Raw genomic sequence first — 14,315 nt, forward strand, 5'->3', positions numbered from 1 at the left:
ATCGTTTCATGATATTCAGGAAATTATTTATACTTTTATCCTGGAATTATGGAGTTGGTTATCCTTAGTGTTAAATGTTAATTATTAAATGTGGTTAATAATGTTACTCACATTGTAAAAGATATCAGTGGTCTCGTAACTCAGTTGGTTAGAGCGTTTCGTCTTATTAGCCGAAGGTCGCGGGTTCGAGCCCCGCCGAGACCAATAATCTGTTTTCTACACCTTTAATTTGAGAGTCTATCTTATTTTCTGTAAGTTTTATGTCTTTTATGCGTCACCCCTTCCTTTAGCATCAACTTAAATTTTTGCAATTGATATATGAACATATGCAACATGCTATCATTTTTGGGGATATCTAGCTTAAGCCAAGATAGTAGAATTAAGTTCAATGCCAAATGTAATGTCACCACAACCACTAATTAAGTTATACAGTAGAAACTCGATAAATTAATACTCGATTATTTAATAAACTCTCTAAGATAATATTTTTTGCCGGTCCCGACTCGGGGATAAGATGCTAAATTAATAATTCGTTAAAATTATAAGATAATACATTTTTGATAATTTCTTTAGACCCCATATAAAATATAAATTAATAATTCTTTATATATAGCATATTACATAAATGATTTATGAAAGTTTCTTGAAAAATGACTCAATTGTCTTTTGTTTTTTGTTGAAATCAATTTCCCCTTGAATCTCGTCAAGGGGAGCCATGTTTTTTTCACACCTTTAAGATGAGAAGCCATGTTGTGTGTATGATTTGTTTGTGTTAACATATTTTGATCTTGTATTTATATAGAAAATATTTTTAATGTCCATAAAGTGATACATTTAACACAAGAAACATAATAAGGTGGAAGAATGAAGGTTTCTTTCAAATTGGGCCATTCATTTGATATACATGCATTGTATGCAATAATTAAGTGGAAGCTTGAAAGGTGTTTGTAAACTAAGTATTCTACTATAAATTAAAAAAATATTAATTAATATATAAATTAATAATTAATTAAATTTATCGATTAATTAATAACTCTTTTAATTAATAAATTTTGTTGGTCTCAAGTGTATTATTTTATAGAGTTTCTACTGTACTTGGTTAGATATGTTACAATAAGGTCTAATAAAAATGTTGTACTACAAGTGTCCCTCGCCGACCGGTTCCACGACAACAGAGAGGTAAATCACGTGTCTCAGAGTAAATCAGATGATGCAGATGTTTGATACCCAGACCTCCACAATAAATTTCCACCTCCTTACAGTAAGGTCTAATAATGACGCAAATATGTGGCAAAAAATTATCCTTTTGAGGTGACAACCTTTATGGTTACATGTGATATGAACTCAGTGATTTTTGTTAGACTACTCCCATTGGGAGTCTTTCAGTTGATCGGCTGGGTGTTTTGTGATTAAAAAAAATAGAAACTCAATAAAAAGGGGCGACTTGTTCGGTAGACCGACGCCTAGTCGATCGTGGGAAATAAGCAACAACCCAACAAACAATTATTATTATTATTATTATTATTATTATTATTATTATTATTATTATTATTATTTTCTTTTACTTTTATTTTGATTCATTTGTAAATCTCTTAGCTCTATCACAACATCTAATCCTAAAAATCCACATATGATTTATTGGAATTTGTTTGCTGTAAATCTCTTTCTCTCAAACTCTTGACCGACTCAAGCTTCTCACTTCATATCTGGTGAGAATTTGTTTGCAGTTGATCGAGTGGTGGTTGAGGCGGCAATTTTTCACGAGGTGGAGGTGGAGGTGGAGGTGGAGGCAGAGAAGTGGTGGTATAATGTTTGTATTTGTTGGGTTTTGGGTTGAAGAGGTTGAAAAGGTTTGATACTTTGATTCCAAGAACCAACGTTGATGGTGGTGGACTGGTGGTGATAAAGATTGTTTTTATGTTTTTGGTTAGTTTTTAATATAATAAACATTTATCATAAACTATTTTTATTTAATATTGGTTGGGTTGTGAATTATAGTGAAAAAGTTAGGTTTAATTGGTTGTGTATGTGAAAAAGAGAGAAATTAATTTTATTTTTTTAATAAAAAGTTTGGTTGAGTTGGATTGTGAATGAGAGTAGTCTTAAGGGGGGGTTTGGGTTTCCTTATTTACCTCCTTGTGACTTATATAAGTCATAAGTTATAAGTTGTAACTTATTGACTTATACACTTATAAAACCAAACTTTTCTAAACATCTTATAACTTACAACATATAAGTTATAAGCTATACGAAGATAAAATAAGAAATCCCAAACACCCTTAAAGAATATAATTTTTTTGGAAAAAATTTATGAAGCAAAGAACTATGTGAAGTTTCCATCATTGATTTATGTTGTGTAAATAAATCGAGGCTGAAAGTTGGTAGAGGATAGCTTTGCGGTTACTAAGTACGTAGTTGTGTGACAATATTGAGCAAAAAAGAAAAACCGAAGAACTTCCGGGAGAATACAAATCTAATGTAGTGGTCATTGGTCAATGTATTTGAAGTCAAGCATTACGTTAGTGCTCTCTTTGAAACTGTCAGAAAAATAAATACATGTGTTGTGTCCTCAAGTGCTAAACAACAAATTGGTGGACAAGTGCAAACTAATTTCCAATAATTTACAGATCTCAAGCTTTTAAAAAACTATATGCTAAATGGAGACTTGAGTTGGTAATAAGCGTACCAGCCTACCAAGCCAATTGATTTTAATCAAAACCAATCAAACCAAAAACCATCCATAACCACAATCTAGATTAATAAACCATAAAACTATGTGTAGTTGAGAGGCTACAAAATGAGACGTTTTAAGTTATGTGATGCCCGGTCAACAAAGAGTGGATTTTTATTTTATGGATATAGTGGTGTTGTAACACCTATATATGCATATATATAGCACTCACATAAAAATATAATAATAATATAAGTAAAGGAAGAGAGGGCGAGAAAAACCCGCCCCCTTATCGCCCCGAGGGTGGTGGTGTTGTAGCCCATCATCGCCCAAACAATCCGCCCATTACGGATGGTTAAGGTAAGCAAAACACTAATCTTTATTATTACAAAATCTTTTAGTAAATTTATTTCAATAACTTGTACATTTATTTTGGATTACGATAGTAATCACATATCATTATTCACGTTCTATAATGCAACATAAAAACAAACAACCACAAATTATTCATGATCAACAAACATGTTATAGTTAAACTCAAGCAGCAGCCTTGGTTGGTTTAATATCCTCACCACCTGAGGTGGTACCTTGCTCCATAATATCAATAACCTTGGGCTGTTTCTTGACCTGAGCCAACTTAGGCACCTTGATCTTCAACACGCCATCTTCAAGGTGCGCCATTACCTTCTCCATATCCGAGTTCGCCGGAAGCCTAAATTGCCTCCAGAACTTGCCACTCGCCCTCTCCGCCCGGTGCCACCTCTGTCAGGTTGATAGTGTCGAGGTCTTTGGCAGCGATGTTGTTGAGTGGGCTTTGTTCGAGGATCTTGAATGGGTCAGCTAATGGCTCGGATGGAATAATGTCCCATAGAGGTGGTCTGGGACTAGAGCGTCTGTTTTTGAATGCTGTTAAAACGAAGAGAATGCTCGTCTTTATCGCCATTTTTGGTTGTTTGAATGTATGTATGTATGTGAGTAATATTACTGCGACTGTGTGATCTATGGATTTCAGCTTGTTGGTTGATAAAAGGATTGTTGGGGTTATATGGATACATAGATAGAGATAGTGTTGGGGATTTCTGGACTATTCCTTTTTTTTTATACGGTGAGTTACGCGATCTGGAAGCTTCCAAGGTACACCACGTCATATCATAAGAATAACACAAACTTTCTCAATTCATAGATTTTTCCCTTATGCCAAATATTACTACGTGAAACATGTGAACAAATTTGAAATGCATGGACTGTTGAAAATTTTGAATGATAAATTGCAAACAGCAAGCACATCTTATTTCTAAATGCGGACTCATAATTCATCGAGCTACTTTTATACTTTTGAGGTTGGTTGACTATATTTAACTTTTTTTCTTTTTTATTAAGTTCAGATTTGATTTGATTGGCTCTTATTTAAAAGAGGATAATTAAACTAACTTCACATAATTGAAAAAAGTACATGAAATATCATTATAAATCCAAAATGAAAATACAATATAAATATAACTAATGTTGTTTTCTAGGAGTTTTAATCATATAAAATGTGTTAGCATCGTGGCGACGTGGACAGTTCGCTACCGGCGACGTCGCGAGAGCCGGTCCGCCTTCAGGTGTGCACCGGTTTACTCGTCCATTCTGTCGGCGATGCGCTCCTAGCCTTAGTTGGCCTAGTCGTGCCTCCGGCGTTGTTACTTTGAAGAAATTAGAGTGCTCAAAGCCCGTTAACGTCGACCCATTCTGTAAAGAAACCTGGAACGTTGATGTCGAGCGAGCCCGGTCCACCTCTCAAGTCATTTCACAAAGTCGGACTAGAGTCAAGCTCAACAGGGTCTTCTTTCCCGCTGATTCTGCCAAGCCCGTTCCCTTGGCTGTGGTTTCGGGGGCGAGGAGTCACTGTGCAGGGCCGTCTTTGAGGCATGGCAGGGTGGTCGACGGCCACAGGCCCGACACTCCGCTAGGCCTGAATTTTTTTTTTCAAAAAAAAATTATATATATTTTTATCAAAAACATGTGTATAATCAATGTTTCAACACAATTACATAACCACTAGCTTGGTCTAATGGTAAAGGGGTATGCATCTAACCAAAAGGTTGTGGGTTCTAATCTTATTTGAGACAATTTTAAGCTTACTTTTATACAGAAGTTTTTTTACACAACTTAAATTATAATCAAATAAGCCCATTTATAATTAAATTGTTTAAACCCAACAAAATGTTTCTTTTACTTAAGGCTAAAAAAAAAGTTCGCCTTTGGCCCAAAATTTTTTTTATCTTTTCGAAGCCGGCCCTGTCACTGTGTCAAGCCGCAAGCGATCAAAAATCAGACGACGTTGCCGGAGTGATGATGATCGTCAACAGTCAGAAATCATAAGAGTTTGCATGGGCTGTTCATGGCTTGTGCAGTTGTGCTACCCGTTGTACGTAAATCGTAATTCACTAATTCCATTACTCTGGCCCATTATTATTATTATTATTATTATTATTATTATTATTATTTTTATTATAAGGTTCAAAATTAAAAATATGCGCTTAAATAAATCATAAATCATTAGACATTTCAAAATTGGGCCTAATTTTTTTAAAGATGGGCTTAAAAGTTAAGACATACAAATATCGGGCATAATTGATCGTTTTTTTTAAACAACATAAAGATAACATATATTAAGACACAAAGATAAAACCCTCTAGCTAGACACTGAAGAGGCCCAAACATCTGAAGTTACAACATCAAACAAGAGCCACCAAACGAGTTAAACGCGACCCAACAGAAACTCATACTAAATTATATAAACTATATTAGTGTTTATTGTTAAATTAAGATTAACTAGGATTTTACACCCGCGCTTCGCGGCGGGGGCGGACCAATTTTGAACAGAAGGAAACATAGACACACCAGTAAAATAACTTATAATACAAAAGAAACCTAAATCTTAAATATATAATGCATTAATCTTAAACCTTAAAGAGCAGTGCAATGCCCTATAATAGGATAGTCCACAATCAATAGAATCAAGATGAACTGCAATGACTTTTAGAGTGTTCATAAATTCAAATAGTCCACTTCAACATTTCATCTGCATGACTAACAGGACCAACCATTTGGGCAACAACAATATCATCATGAATCAACCTACTAATAATCTCGCTCATCTTTGAAGCCTGACATTCCAGTGAAATATTTGAAACTCTTTCCTCAAGATGTTGTAGTTCCGTATGAATTCTTTTGTCCACTAAACTACTTTGTAATCAACATTATCATAAATGATTTTATGTTAGAAGCAATCCCATATACATCATAAAACCCATCCATCAATTTCTCATCATAGTTTAAAAACAATATTACTCTGCGCATACCAAAAACTATCATTAATGCTAACATTGTTCACAAACATTACTACTCTACCGATACCAATACTTTCTTATCAAAGTTCACATCCAAAATCCTTAAAATGTTTATATAATTGTGCTTAACATTCATATTGTAATAAGCGTACTGTACTTAGTTTTAGAAAAGACCAATCTTCTAAAAGTTTTATGCCAACCTAATTATCTATGTTTCTCTTTGCCTAAAAAGGTAAACAAAAGCCACGTAATTAGCTATGAATGTCGAACAAATCTGTCTTAATAGTGCTTAAGTTAAGACCAACTGATCATAATATACTAAAGAGTAACAAAATAAGCAATTTAGCGACACATAATTACTATAAAATGCAATAACTACTTATCTTACGAAGTCGTAAATAACAATGCGACAGTTGCAAATTCAATATCATAGTTAGGACATATAGGGTTTGAGGTGCGGAGAGAACCTAATTAACACAATCTTCATATGAGCGTATGCTATGGCGGAGTTGTTGCTTAGTGAAACAGAGAGGAAAGTTGCATCGTATATTGAAGAAGCCGAAGAGCGGAAGATTTCGTACGCCGACGTCGGAAATATCTTGAAATTGATTACTGAGATGGATTGTTAGATATTTTTTTTTCTGAAGTTGGTGTGTTGGAAGTGCTTTTTTGTGAGTTAACCGCAACTTACCTTTTAATATATATATATAATTACTTATACAAAACTTATATTTGAAAATTTATTAGATATTTTAGAAGCCGGTTTCAAATTTTCATTGATCAAAAATTTGTAGGGACGATCGAGTTTTAAAGGATATATAACACTATTTTTTATATGGAGGGTGGTTGCCCACCTTTCTCTTATAGTGGGTACGCTCCTGGATGAATGGCTAAGTGGCAAACCATCTCATTTTGCACCGGAGCATGCGAAAACGATGACAACTTTAAAATGCATGGACAAGGTGCAACTTTTGATGGATAAAAGTAATGAGTTCATGCCATTTGATCATGGGGCGTGAAACAGTTACAAGTGTCGTGACCTTAATACTTCCCTTCTTTAATCTACCGGAGATGAATACTTGCTTCAATAAAATGGTCTCTGTTTTTTTTATGAAAATCGTACCATTTGATCCCTATATCAACCAAAAATTGTTTACTTGGTCAGTGCCCCAAGCATTGGTTCCTGCTAATCGTGTTACTATCCAAATGTAAACATTGTTTCGTAAAGAGTTGTGTCGCTCCTTAATAAGGATGCAATGGATCAATATATATAAAAACTTTCTTTGGTCTATTCTATTTTGGGTCACTTAACAAAAAAAAAATAAGAATTTGCATACTCACATTTCATTTTCTAAATCATCTGATCGAGATTGCATATATCCCATCAAAATATTTTAATATACAAGTGTTTGCACGATTCATATAAAATTATCCTAAGAACTATAACCAACGCCTTTAAAATAGAGTTGGACCGGCCTCCATGTTGTTTGCGTAGATTAAATTATGCCGCCCGGTTTTCAAAAAACCCGATCAAACCTAATAAAAAGGTCAATTTTTTTTCTTTTTTCTTTTTTCTTTTTTCTTTTATTAAACTAAAACTATCAAATACCAAAAAAAGATGTACAACCAACACTTTTATTCTCATCAGAAAGGGAAAATAAATAAAAGTGATCACATTCACATAACAGCCTGGTGGGGATATTCAGTTTGAGCAGAATCTTTCCTTTTATAAGCATGCATGTATCCTCCCTTTTATAAGCATAATGTTTATATATTTGTGCTTTTATAGGCATGCAAACATGCTTTTACAATGATTGATTATTCATATTTTTAAACTCTTTTATTAGATAAAATTCCAAAAATAAACATTTACAAAAACGAATTTCAAGTTTTAGAAAAGAGAAGAATACCATTTTCACTATGCGAACCTTCGCATAACGACCTTGCCCTAAGGAATTTTCCCCGTTTATTAACATAAGTCCATGAATCCCACTTATATAACTTTTAGTGGATATTGACAATGAAAGATTTAAACTAGGCATTGTGTAAAGGTTGTCAGTTCAAACTCTGCGTCCACCCGAGTTTTCGTCACACCGTGTGTTACGTTAGAGATTTCTGCTCTCGTGATGACAGTTGATGGTATGGTTTCCCGGTGATGCAGCGGTGAAACGATAACGAAGATCGATTCACGTTGATTCTAAGAATAACCGTGAAGAACTTCACAAAACTTCCAAATCCCACCCAAAGGTCTAGGAGAAAATGAAGAAAAAAAAAGAAATTATTATCAAATTCAATTCTGACCATTCAGATTACATCAACATAATATAAATAGAGTTTCAAATATGAAATGGGCCATGGGCCAAACACAAACCCAAAAACAAAAACATAAAAGCTGACAAAAAAAACATAAAATGACCCATAACTTTATTTAGGAGTCGTTTCAGGGCTTCAGACAAGGGCCAAACCGCCGTGGGCTATTTGCCACAATGTGCTCCTCGTCTCAAGCTTCGATTTGACTGGTAATAGGCCTGAAACGGAGCTTCGTGGGCCAAGTTATGCCCGTTTTCGTGGGCCACCTTTTGCTGCGCGATCTTGAGCCTCCAAATAAATAATAGCCCGGTCTTCAATACTTGAGCCCACATCACCCGGGGAAACGCCAAAACCAAACTTTGAAGTTAGCGACAACATAGTTTAGCCAGAGTGGGACACTAGGGCTCGATAAATTTAAACAATACAACATCGTAAATACAATCATTGTTATAAAAAAATACATATTATATTCGGGTGGGGCCGGAAGTTGCGAGCTTTGGTGACAGTCACTTGGTTTGTTTCCGTTAAAAAACAAAAACCGACAGGTGTCCACTTACTAATCTAATCTTGTTAACGTCAACCCAGCAAACAACACCTTCTCTTCTTTGGATCGATTCATCCATCCTCATTTTTCCTTCATTGACCGGAAAACAGAGCCACCTGTAAATACTACTCGATTTTTAGGGCTATTTTTGTTTGACTTTAATTTGATTATTATACGATGGCCGCTCCACCTGTCAGGGCACGAGCAGATTATGATTACCTTATTAAGCTTCTTTTGATCGGCGATAGCGGTAAGTTTACGTTAATTTATTAACCGGTTTAGTTTCATATGTGAATAGTTTAGGTGGTTGCAATTTGTATGCTAATGAAATTGGTAGCTTGTGATTGTGGTGGATTTAATGATTTTAGGTATTTTGAATGTGGTATTTGTACGGATCTAGGTCGATTTGGTGCGTTTTTTTTATAAGATGGCGCGTTCTTTGGATTGTTTGTTGTCTTGATCATTGAATTGTTGTTTGTGTAATATGCTAATGTTGAGTTCACTAGTGTTTTTACTAGCTGTAAAATCAGCTTGTTGGGTCAAAAGCAGTTGCTTGATGATTGTTGATGTCGCGTTTGTGGCGGGAAATCTACTGTAAACTTAGTTTTCCAATTGGTATGTTGTTATGCATGATGTGCGTCTGTGAGAGAGTGCGTTGTAGACAGTTTCTTGCTAATGCTGCTGGTTTTGCAAGAGATGTAGAGACACAGGCCGTAGGATGTATTATAATAAATATAACATTGTTGGTTTGGTTTGACGCAGTTGTCACGAACACGTACAGTAGTATATATGAAAGGCAATATATGGGGAACAGTTTCCATGTTAAAAATGCACTTTACGTGAATTTAAAGTTCAGATTAAGTCTATAGATACTTTCATTGAACTTTTGAATTAGTTGGAACACTCCTAATATGATGTTGTGTGAAGTAATAATTTAGAGCCCACGGATGCGTAATGTGTTCGAGAGATGTAATTGAGGGGTTTAGCAAGAACTACAATAGAGGACGGGGCATTACGTTGTTGGCCATGAAAATCACACAAAATAGTCATGAAGTTTTCTAATTATGACGATAGATTTGATAGATAACATTAATATATTGTAAGACTTTATACGTTGTGGAATCTTGGACATACTAGATTAAGAAAACAATAATGTTATTCTAAATAATAACCAAATAATTGCTGGAAATAATTGCATTGATGATAGTTACCTGAGTTGTCCATGTTAGTCCTACCAAACAAACGAATATAATTTTACCCGAAAGTATAATACTTGCTTTATAAATTGTATTTTTTTCTCTTAGTAATTTGGCCATCTCAATAACTACAAGGGAGAAAGCTAGTTTCTTTACTCTCATAACTTATCGCAAGGGATATTTTTCAATATTGCTTGGGTTCGCATAGTGAAAATGTTATTCTTCTCTTTTTATAAAACTGGTTAGAATACCTTGGGAGAAATAAGTGTTATGAGGAAGTAATGCATATAGAGTGCAAGGTCGTTAGGGTTTGTCATGAAAGTCAGTGGGTTATGGTCCTTATGGAGCTGTCAGTTAATGTAAGCATGATGTTTGAAGATTCTTTTTGACTCTGATACCCCTTGGCATATCATAGGAATTAGGAAGCAAAGTAAATATAATGGCAACGTATCTTTACATTTCTTTATGTTACACACTTGGAAATACATAGTTACAGATTGATCATCTTAAAATCATATTAATGGCACATTTTTTGTCTTTCAATTTTGTTCAAATCGTTTACCATCAACAAACAATAACGATTGAGATGTTAACATTCTGTTCATCAAGGTGGTAACTTTCAACTGTTAATGATTGTTGATGACTTGATGGTGATAACAGTTGAGATCTATAATTGGTATATTTCATAATTTCTGAATGTTATTTTTTAGAATTTTTTTAATGTCTGTCCTTTTCTCACTTATCCTTTCCTTTTCTTGCAATTATGTATCCTGATGAAGGATTTATTTTCTTTCTATTTTTTTCATTATTTTCTTATAAAATGTAGATCAAAGACCCCACTATAATAAAGATTGTTTTTGTTGACTCTATCTTTTTTTTTACCCCAACATTATCTATAAAGTATGTGGACCACACCATTTATATTATCACTATAAATACCAAGTTACCAACCATCACATGTACTTGATACAAAATTACAAACAATCCTAACTACATGTGGAAAGTAAGAATAATTTCAACCTTTAATAAATGAAGTCCATTTTTTTATTATAGCAATTTGTACTAGAGTTTCGTTAATTTTGCCATAATTCCCTGATATCGTTTTCCATGCCTATGTTATACATAAATTCTATAATATGCTTCATATGGACTGTATTCTACCATCTGACTTCTGAGAACATTGGGAAAATTGTTATAGTCACTCTTATTCTTCATTTTTTGGAACAAATTTTTGTAGCTTTGATGTGACACTGCATGATAATATAAACACCTGAGCTTAGGTATCATTATTTGCATCACATGTGAATATTTCCAATTCTTTCCTTCATTGGCAGGTGTCGGGAAGAGTTGCCTTCTTTTGCGTTTTTCTGATGGTTCTTTCACTACTAGTTTTATCACTACCATTGGGTGAGTTAACTTCATAACTACTACACGAACAGTTGTTTTATTTTTTGTAACATTTTATATACTAAGCTTGTGATACAGTATTGATTTTAAGATAAGAACCATTGAACTTGATGGCAAGCGTATCAAACTCCAAATCTGGGATACAGCTGGTCAGGAACGGTTCCGAACAATCACAACCGGTAAAGTTTCTAAATGTTCTTTTTTTTTCTTATTTCTTGTCGTAATGCCATGTAATTTACACTTTTACCCTCCAAACTCCAGCTTACTACAGGGGAGCTATGGGCATTTTGCTGGTGTATGATGTTACAGATGAATCATCTTTCAACAGTAAGGTTTCCTCCCCTCAACCCTAATATTACGAAACCGCCACTTATGTATTTCATCTTGCTTCCTGATAAGACATAAGAAACTGGATTCGCAACATTGAACAACATGCTTCTGATAATGTTAACAAGATCCTGGTCGGGAACAAGGCTGATATGGATGAAAGCAAAAGGGTATTTCATATTTGTTCTTTTTTATGATGCGAATAAGATTTTTATTTGCCAAGAAAACTAAAAAGATAAAAACTTTTTATCATATTTTACTGTAGGCTGTACCAACCGCAAAGGGGCAAGCACTTGCTGATGAATATGGCATTAAGTTTTTTGAAACTGTAAGTAAATCCACATACATATTAATGTTCTAGTTACTTTTATGAGACGATTTTAAAGAAAATCTTATATGATTTATGTTGGTGGCAGAGTGCAAAAACAAACCTAAACGTTGAAGAAGTTTTCTTTTTGATAGCAAAGGATATCAAGCAAAGGCTTTCAGAGACCGACACTAAGGCTGAGGTATGGTGTCAATAATAATTGTTATGTCTATATTTTGTAAAAGTTATACTATATATAATACACCAAACAAGGGTAAATTAAGACACTCATTTTTAAGTAATTTACAACACTTAAAGCATGATGTACATGTGATAGTAAGGGTAAACTTGTCTTTTAAACACAATTTATTCAACTTACAAGTTTGGTCCCTCATCTTTAACCATATTATGTTTTTAATTTAAGTTGTAAACTAACTTCCCACCCATGCTTTTTAAACGACTATAGCCTTTTCAAACGTTAATATTTTTATAAAAAAATTACACCATAAAAACGAGCATTTTATTCTCTTTAATTTGGATATGATATTGTTATAATTTTTTTAATTTTAAATAAATTAATATGCTACGTAGGAGTGTTCAATGTCGGTTTTGATGATTTTTAAGTTAAACTTGTGAGTCAAACCGTTAATACTGATTTTTTTGTCGTCCAAAACCAAACTCAACCATTGAAAGTTGAAACCGAATAGTTACTAACGGCCTGGTTCCAGTTTGGTTTCACAGTTTGAACTATAATAATAAATTTAGTTTAAAATAATTATTAATTTAAATGTACCATCAAATTTAACTAAACATCAACATAATATGATACTTGAGAGGATCATAAATAATGATAATTTTAGCCACATAAATGGTAAATATTAATGTAATATCTAGGACATGAAATAATAACAAAAAAAGATCACAAAATGAATCATACTGCAATTAGGTTAATTTGAAGTTGTATAGCCAAGTTATTTGTAATAAAAATATTATGTTCAATTTAATTTTAACTATATCTAATAATAAAAAACATTAAAATGCATTCAACATTTACAGTCTGGTCTGGTTTCATATGGCCGGTTGCCAGTATAAACCGCGAACCAACCGTTCACTACGTTTTGAAAATTTTGAAACCTACCAACAAACCGAAAGTAAAAAAAGAAAAAGAAAAAAGAAGTCAAACCAATGACCGGTTTAAAACGCTTTTAAGGTTTTAACCGAACCATAAGCACTTATATTTGTTACGTGATTAACAAGTTCAAACACCCGCTGCATCGCGCGGGCACCCGTCTAGTATATATAATAGATCAGATGCCTACTCGAGCTTGAGCTTGCTTATCAAGCAAGCTTATTTCAAGGCTCGAGCTTGTTTCAGCTTGGCTCGTTTACACACCTAGTTTTATGGATTGGAGATACACATTGGGTCCACTTGATCTTTCCGCTCATATGACTTGCTTGTTTTTAAGTTATAGTATGTAATTTCCCTCCTGGTAATGATAAAACATAACACTCTTAATCATTGCAGCCATCTACAATTAAAATTAATCAACCAGATGCAGCTGGCGGGAGCGGTGAACCTGCACAGAAATCGGCTTGCTGCGGTTCTTAAACTGATGGCGATGCATATATTTTATGTTTTATGTTTGATGTTTGGATTTGTTTGTGGAATAGCTTGTAGCAGTGACAATGGAAGTAACAGTTATTGTAACAACACTATTATTGTGGAGGTAATGGTTGTGCATCTTTGTAAGTTTCTACTTGACATAATTATTCATGTTTTTATTATGTTTAAAAACTAATTACACGTGGTTTAACAGCTGTTCAAGAGAATTATGACGTGTTGTGGTAACATGTTTTTGCTAAGGTTAACTTCAAAAATAAAAACAAACATATTTTATGGTTTTTCTTATAAAAGTCTATCAACTCAACTTTTGCATATAAGAGTCATTTCATTTGCTAATTTTGAACGTAAATATGATTTTTTTAATAAAAAAATAAAATGAGATTTGCCACCTGTTGAATCGGTTGTTTCACTTACGTTTTTTTGTTTAAAAAAAAAGAAAATAATAAGGGAAGGATAGGAACGATCAGAATATATCACAGTAGTAAGATGCATGCTACAAAGCATAATCGAAAAGAAAGAGGAGACTAGAAATCGGCACGAGGTATGCAATTGGAAAATAAATCAATAAATAAACTTGAAATCGAACCGCTAGAA

At 33.7% G+C, this 14,315-nt stretch overlaps 1 protein-coding gene and 1 non-coding gene across 2 annotated transcripts; both read left to right on the plus strand.

The window, feature by feature from the left end:
* The first annotated feature begins 129 nt into the window (after positions 1-129).
* On the plus strand, positions 130-204 carry TRNAI-UAU (transfer RNA isoleucine (anticodon UAU)). Its single transcript has one exon. It is a non-coding gene; the product is annotated as a tRNA-Ile (tRNA).
* Positions 205-8,987: 8,783 nt separating this feature from the next.
* LOC143569050 (ras-related protein RABE1c-like) lies at positions 8,988-13,877 on the plus strand. The gene is made up of 8 exons (XM_077055052.1): positions 8,988-9,110; positions 11,391-11,463; positions 11,542-11,642; positions 11,725-11,790; positions 11,863-11,960; positions 12,056-12,118; positions 12,207-12,299; positions 13,623-13,877. Exons 1-8 carry the CDS (start codon positions 9,038-9,040, stop codon positions 13,704-13,706), a joined length of 651 nt encoding a protein of 216 aa, XP_076911167.1. The 5' UTR covers positions 8,988-9,037; the 3' UTR covers positions 13,707-13,877.
* Positions 13,878-14,315: the final 438 nt, after the last annotated feature.

The sequence above is a fragment of the Bidens hawaiensis genome, unplaced genomic scaffold (assembly GCF_021521415.1).
Source record: "Bidens hawaiensis isolate Kalapana, Puna unplaced genomic scaffold, B.hawaiensis_p1.1 tig00024294_1, whole genome shotgun sequence".
Classification (NCBI taxonomy): Eukaryota; Viridiplantae; Streptophyta; class Magnoliopsida; order Asterales; family Asteraceae; genus Bidens; species Bidens hawaiensis.

Excerpts from the sequence above, each read along its gene's own strand:
- LOC143569050 (XM_077055052.1), top strand. The coding sequence starts at position 9,038 with ATGGCCGCTCCACCTGTCAGGGCACGAGCAGATTATGATTACCTTATT. Across the intron at positions 9,111-11,390 it reads TCTTTTGATCGGCGATAGCG|GTGTCGGGAAGAGTTGCCTT; the intron begins GTAAGTTTACGT and ends CTTCATTGGCAG. Across the intron at positions 11,464-11,541 it reads AGTTTTATCACTACCATTGG|TATTGATTTTAAGATAAGAA; the intron begins GTGAGTTAACTT and ends CTTGTGATACAG.